The sequence below is a fragment of the Tachysurus fulvidraco genome, chromosome 2 (assembly GCF_022655615.1).
Source record: "Tachysurus fulvidraco isolate hzauxx_2018 chromosome 2, HZAU_PFXX_2.0, whole genome shotgun sequence".
In the NCBI taxonomy this organism is placed as follows: Eukaryota; Metazoa; Chordata; class Actinopteri; order Siluriformes; family Bagridae; genus Tachysurus; species Tachysurus fulvidraco.
The window spans coordinates 18,154,823-18,162,322 of NC_062519.1; the positions used below are offsets into that span (position 1 = coordinate 18,154,823).

At 42.3% G+C, this 7,500-nt stretch overlaps 1 protein-coding gene across 2 annotated transcripts in view; it reads right to left on the minus strand.

Annotated features, from left to right (window-relative positions):
• The window catches only part of bsnb (bassoon (presynaptic cytomatrix protein) b), a 51,881-nt gene that overhangs the window by 28,319 nt on the left and 16,062 nt on the right, over nucleotides 1–7,500 (minus strand). For both annotated transcript variants that reach the window (XM_027137456.2, XM_027137455.2), the window contains exon 3: nucleotides 6,329–7,249. In XM_027137456.2, the coding sequence (XP_026993257.2) occupies nucleotides 6,329–7,249 (921 nt within the window). The remainder of the gene's footprint in view (nucleotides 1–6,328; nucleotides 7,250–7,500) is intronic.

Here is a 7,500-nt window from a genome sequence, read left to right on the forward strand (position 1 = left end):
TAAAAATCAAAACAAACGCGTAGCCAATGAGCAGAAATGGGAGTGTCCTGTCGATATGGGCGGAGAGAGTGTTCAGTGTGCGTGTGTGACGTTAGCAGAAAGCGGTTTTAACATCGACATGGAGGATAAAAACAAAGAAAGAAAGAGAAGAAAGACTTACGATAAGGACAAGAAGTAGGACGTGTTAATATAGGATCAGCTTTCCAGCGCTGGAGAGAACTGAAGGAGCAGGAAGTTGGACACATATTCACAGGTTGGAGTTTCCCGAGTTAATAACTCCTGAGCTAAACGCTGTTACTACACAAATAACACCTCTTTTCTATCGTAGTAATGTAGAGAGGCAGCTACAACCGCGTTTTGTGTAGTAACAGCATTTAGCTCAGGAGTTATTGATTATACTGAAAATTGTCCTTATGGGAACTCGTACGGAAAGATTGCGTTACGGTTACAGTTTGTACTTTAGATGTTTCTCAAGATACAATTACAAAATGTTTTCTACAGTCGTGTATCATCTTAAAGCCATCATCGTAGGCTGATTGGCTGACAGGCTAATGGGTGCATTATTTATTAAAAAACACATTTTTTGGTGTGGGATTATGGTAATGAAGCATAATGATTTGTATTTTTTTTTGCTTTGTTAAACCTACAGTAGTTACTGGGTGCCAATATTTCTGCTCCCGGCTGCAAGTGTATTAAATCAGAGCAGTTTCTGGAACTGTTTGAAGAGAGCGACACTCAGATGGTGTGAGTCACCAGCGATGAGTCAGACACATTAACCACAACAGGAACTCTACAGCTTAATGAGCCCATACTCCATTACCCAGAAGCACACGGGGCAGCCGTACATGTGCGACAGCACACTCACTGACACTGTCTTCTCACGATCACGATATATGACGATGTTTCTGTGATAAATGTTCTGCATGTTTTGCTATAAAACTATTAGGGATGTACCGATCCGATATTTCAGATCGGTATCGGCATCGATCCAAGCATTTTGAGTGGATCGGGTATCGGTGGTGCGTGACCGATCCAAATCCGATACCTGTGGTCATGGGCGTCGGAACCATTATATGTGGGTGGGACAAGACACGCCCACTTTTTAAGACCAATAATATTGGACCCACCCACTTTTTAAGACCAATAATATTGGACCCACCCACTTTTTAAGACCAATAATATTGGACCCACCCACTTTTTAAGACCAATAATATTGCACCCACCCACTTTTACCGTCTCTATTCAGCGCATATGTCTTTTTTATTACTTTTCAGAGCGCCGCCAGTCGAATCCATTCTGCTTGAGGAATGCCCTAATAAATTAAACTCCATTCCGCATTTTATCTACAGCACTGACCGCGCTGCTACTTCCTGAAATCCATGGGCGTCGGAACCATTATATGTGTGTGGGACAGGACACGCCCACTTTTTTATTTACTTCCGACACCTGTGCCCGTAGTGGTTGATTAATGACCAGCAAACATCACAGACTATTGCTTGGACTTATAAGAAAAATACACTTATATATTAAATTACATTACTGTAAATAAATATAATAAATTTTATGGGTAATATGTTGCACAACCGCCTGCGACAGACAGGCAAGTTTATCAGGCGTCCTTTCTGTTTACCTCAGCCTGTTAAACATGTCGCTCATTTGGGTCTGAGGTTTACTGTTTAATACACTTTACATACTTAAGTAAAGTTGGCCTCATATTCCCAGATTCGATTTTCCCGAGTCAATAGCTCCTGAACTAAAGGGTGTTACTCCACGTATAACACCTCTTTTTTATCTTAGTAATGTAGAGAGGCAGCTAAAATGCAGCTACAACCTAATTTTCCTCAATATCAGCTTTCCTCCGCGTTGGACAAAATACATAATTCTCTATGTGCGAAGAAGAGACAGATTCCAAGGGACCGTTTGCAAAGTGCGAACCCCGAAAAGCAAATACAAAAAACAGTCAATAGCTTTACTGTAATACACTGTACTGTCATCAAACTCAGATCACACATCGCTGATGTCATAATACATGTACTAAAACACTTATTTGGGAGAAATGTCTTTTTGTTGATTTTTTATGATTTTTCATAATTTTATTGATTTGTATTTATTATGAAAAATTATAAAAAATAAACAAAAAGACATTTCCCCAAAATACATGTTGTACTATATCAATTAGGATATCAGTGATGTGTGTTATGAGTTTGATGACAGTACAGTGTATTACAGTAAAGCTATTGATTTTTTAAAATTTTGAAAAATCATAAAAAATCAAGAAAAAGAGATTTCTCCCAAATAAGTGTTTTAGTATATGTATTAGGACATCGGTGATGTGTGTTCTGAGTTTGATGACAGTACAGTGTACTACAGTAAAGTTATTGACTGTTTTTATAGTATTCACTTTTCGGGTTTTGCACTTTGCAGACGGTCCCTTGGAATCTGTTTCTCAGTTGTCTGCACATAGAGTCTTGTGTATTTTGTCCACCGTGGAGGAAAGCCGATTTTGAGAAAAATTTGGTTTTAGCTGCCTCTCTACATTACTAAGATAAAAAAAGAGGTGTTATTTGTGTAGTAACACCCTTTAGTTCAGGAGCTATTGACTCGGGAAACTCGAATCTGGGAATATGGGGCCAACTTTACTTAAGTCTTTACATCGTGTTTCAGGAGTTTTAATTTAAGACTCACTTTAAAATATTGCCTTTTCTTTAGAAAATAATTGAATTTAATAATTTCAGTATATATGGTTTAGATTGTTATACCACTAACTGTTAGAAGTTCTGTTTGTTATTGCATTAATACTTTTTTTAAGGTTTCTTGTGTTTTCATTTTTCACCCAGTAATAAGGGCATTTTTATATTTCTTTGCCAGAAACAAATAAATCTTAATAACTAAACAAGTTGTTTACATTCTTTAGTTTTAAAGGTAGAAAAGAACACAGATATCGGATCGGTATCGGCCGATACCGGGAAACTCTGGTATCGGATCGGAAGAGAAATATTATATTTCCAAACAAAATCCCATCTGAGCTAATCAGCTTTATCAAACCTCGTTACTTTTATTCATAACTTTTGATGATTATTCGCTGCCACTGGCTAGTTTATCAGATGAACATAGATCCTGAATTATTTTATTATATACTAGATGACTGTTAACATACATAAACATAACTACCATAACTACCTAGCTAACTAACTAAGGTTAATTTGCTAACTAGCAAACTAGCTATGCTGTGGTATTCCCTTATTTGTCACTCTGTTTGGTCTCATGTTTTATTCTCTTTTGTTTTTTAAACAACAGATGGAGGGAAACAACATAATGAATCAGCACTAATACCCAACACACACACACACACACACATTCCGTCGTGTAACAATGCATTGTTTATTATATGGCATTTTCAATTTAATGAAATGTCAAGCTGCGAGTGAAAAACTGCAAGGACCCCAGACAAGATTGATGAACAAACACACACACACACACACACGCACATACACACACACACACACACACGCACACACACACACACACACAGATGTATGCTAACATTTCTTAAAGACAGTAATGTGGATGAAGCGAGCCGCAAACGGCCATCTCACATCGAAATTAAGAGAAGGAACAGTAAGAGTAAGTGGTGCTATTTTCCTCAAACTGTGTGTACAAGCTAAAAAGAAATGACACACACATGGCTAATGTGAATTTCCACACACACACACACATAGATATGTAATTATGGCCATCTCAATATACAGAAATGACACCCAACCACAGCTGACCTTTAACTTGATCCAAAGTTTGCTACATCAGCACTGCTAATGTATGAAGCTTGCAAACGCGTAGTTTAGCTTTCACGTGTTAGCAAGAAACAAGCTTCAAAACTAACATCTTCATCTTTAGCTTTAGCTTTTGTTTCTGTGTGTGTGTGTGCGTGCGTGCGTGCGTGCGTGCTTGCGTGCGTGCGTGTGTGTGTGTGTGCATGCAGACTGCTCAGGACTAAGCAAAGATCAATATATTTAAAATTTTATGTAGAATATCAACTACAACACACACACACACACACACGCACACATGATGGAAAGCAGATAAATTATGTATCCATGACATTCATCCATGCGTTCCCATTTAAAAAAATCCAAAGCAGCCTCACTAGACGAACACAGAGATGTTGATCTCCACACACTCCAGAAGTTCATTAGCAGTAAAAGGCCAAATGCTCGACGAGATTAAGGTCAGACTCATTGGTGAGGTGCCGGCGGAGGTCCACGTTTGTTTAAGGAAGAGATTAGTAAATCCCTCTCACTGTGTGTAGACAGAGAGACGGTGCCAGCCACCTACACCACCAACACCAACACACACATGTACACACCACCCTGAAATACTCCAACGCCTCTGTTCTGCTGCACCAGCAACATCATCCTGTGCCAAGACGAGCAGAACGCAGCACTGCTGAACTGCCAGCAGGAGAAAGCAGGTCATTAGTAAAGTGCTCTGACCTGCACCTTGTTTCACTGGAGGTATTTCTGTTCCTCTTGGTGACAGAGATGGAGCAGGCTGACATCGCTGCCAGGTCTACATGCTCAACAGCCTCCCAGAGTGGCATGTGATGTTGTTTTGCTATTTGCCAACTTTAATTTGTTGTTTTTTTCCCTCTCCCTGGCACACCCGTGGGCCGGCAGAGCTCCTAGTTACAGAAAAAATGTCTTTTGCTAACTAAGCTGAAAGTGACAAAGGTGAAAATAAAGTTCCACTTCTTCCCAAAACTAAACAAGTAAATAATTAATTCATCTGGTCTTCTTTTCTTTCCGTTTATACCTTCTTGTTTTGTTGCACCGCACAAACACATTCACACCTAGGGGCAAATTAGAGTCTTCTCCGAGTCACAGAATCAACCTGCATGTTTTTCTCCAGGAAATTTTGAAGAAACCTTGGTGGAGAGTATGCAAAGCTCACATCCCAAGCTCAGGATCAAACCTGCGATCCTGGACCAGCAGGATGGCAAAACTACACCTATTGCTGCATCCTGCTGCTCTACAAGGTTCATTCATTCATTCATCTTCTACCGCTTACCCAAAATTCTCGGGTCACGGGGAGCCTGTGCCTATCTCAGGCGTCATCGGGCATCGAGGCAGGATACACCCTGGACGGAGTGCCAACCCATCACAGGGCACACACACTCTCATTCACTCACACACTACGGACAATTTTCCAGAGATGCCACTCAACCTACCATGCATGTCTTTGGACCGGGGGAGGAAACCAGAGTACCCGGAGGAAACCCCCGAGGCACGGGGAGAACATGCAAACTCCACACACACAAGGCGGAGGCGGGAATCGAACCCCCGACCCTGGAGGTGTGAAGCGAACGTGATAACCACTAAGCCACCGTGCCCCCCTTCTACAAGGTTCATGCAATATGAAAATATTCAGGACCCAGAAGTAAAGAGCAACTTCCTCATGCGTTGATGCAATATGAGCAGGAGAGTTACATGCTGGAACTTGCAACAAGAAGAAAGAGAAATGACAGACAGATATGGAAAAAAAATCTGTGCCTCTGGATCGTCTCTTTTTCTCTCTTTTTCTCTCTCTCTCTCTATATCCCTTTTAATGACAGACCCAACAGATGCAGAACATAACCTTTCTCTACCACCCACGACCCCTAGGGTAAAACATTTTTCAAAAATATAGTACCACCCACCTCTGCCATCCCAAAACCCCCCATCTTCCACAAGCGAGCTACAAAACAGTTCCTCAGTTTCCATAGAGATGTGTGCTTTCTGTGGTGTGTGACAGCACAGAGAGTGACTGAGCATGCTCATAAAGCATCTCGGCCGAAAGCCTATTATTACCACAATCATTCAATCGGGACCGATTTGCATAATTAAGGTCCGATCGGCTGTCTCCGTGAATCGTTAGCCCGAGTACTTCAGTGGCTCTAAACAAGGGTGTGAGAACTTAGGTTTGAAGTGGACTGGGTTTGATCAGCAGGGGCATCTTCAAGGACAAAGACTTATCTGCATACAAGGGGCAATTACCACTGAAAATGAAATGTCATCAGACTTGAACACCACACACAGGTACTCTTACTCATACACACACAAATGCTCTACCCCATACATCAAAGGGTAGGAAGTGTAGAGCACTGAATCCCTAAGGACATGCTGAGGCGATGTTAAGTATACTGTGATGTTAAGTGTGTATATTGTGAGCAAAAACTAACAGCGTGAACCTTAAATGTCTCTGAAACGACACCACCTTATAACACGTTTAACTAGTAAATATTTTATTCTTATATTTATTTTACTGACCACCTTTAGGAAGCCTGCTGTCTTACCTCAGTGAGATGCGGTGTGGGGTTGAAGCCACACAGGTTGCACACCTGGGCATGGCACTGGGTGCAGTGGTTGTAATTGGGAGGTTCTGTAGGGACACTGACATTTAGCTCGGTCTTGCACAGCGGGCAGCATACTTTTGGTCTACTCTTCTGCTGCTGAGATGGCGTCGCAGGTTGGGGTCCTGGTTTGGTGGTTGCTGTTGGAGTCTTCTGAGGTGTCTGAGGCTGAGACTGAGACTGAGGCTGCGGCTGGTCAACCGATATCAGGCTGCTGGCCTGGTTCAGAAGGGATGCTCCAAATCCAAAAAGCTTGCCAAATGGCGCGTCCGAAGAAGGAGGCTGTGATTTGGTGGGAGTTGCAGGCTGAGATTGAGATTTTCGTTGAGTTTGAGGGGTGGGCGGAAGATTTGGTTGGGTCTGTGAAGGTGTTGGAGGTTGGGATTGAGGTTTTGCTTGGGTTTGGGCTGATGGTGTAGTCTGGGGTTGAGGTTTTGCTTGGGATTGGGTTGATGGAGAAGGTTTTGCTTGGGGTTGGGCTGATGGAGTAGGTTGGGGTTGAGGTTTTGCTTGGGGTTGGGCTGATGGAGTAGGTTGGGGTTGAGGTTTTGCTTGGGGTTGGGCTGATGGAGTAGTCTGGGGTTGAGGTTTTGCTTGGGGTTGGGCTGATGGAGTAGTCTGGGGTTGAGGTTTTGTTTGGGTTTTCAGGGGGGTGGATGGTTGAGATTGAGATTTTATTTCATTCTGGGATACAGGAAAAGGTTTGGGTTGGTTTGAAGATGGAGTCTGGGGTGCCGTTCGGGGTTGGGCTTTGGTGGACTGTTGCGGAGAATGGATCTGCTGCTGGCTCTTGGATCTTGGGGTGTCCATATCCATTCCTAATGCTCTTTGCATCTGGCAGTTCAGACACAGCCATTCCTGCACCTGAGCAACAAAGCCAAGAAACAAGAAAGAATGAATAAGAGAAAGAGAGAGAGAGACCTTGTGTCATCCCCCTTGTGATCAAATGCTTCAGATATATTATATGAACAGCAGCTATGCCAATAAAGCCGCACTGAATTATTAAAGAGGGAAAGCAAGTCAGCGCTACAGGGGTTTCATTAAACATTTCACATAAGCTTACAAGCTTTGTTAGTATTTTATCACATGACAGCTGCCTGGTTGTCGAACACCTG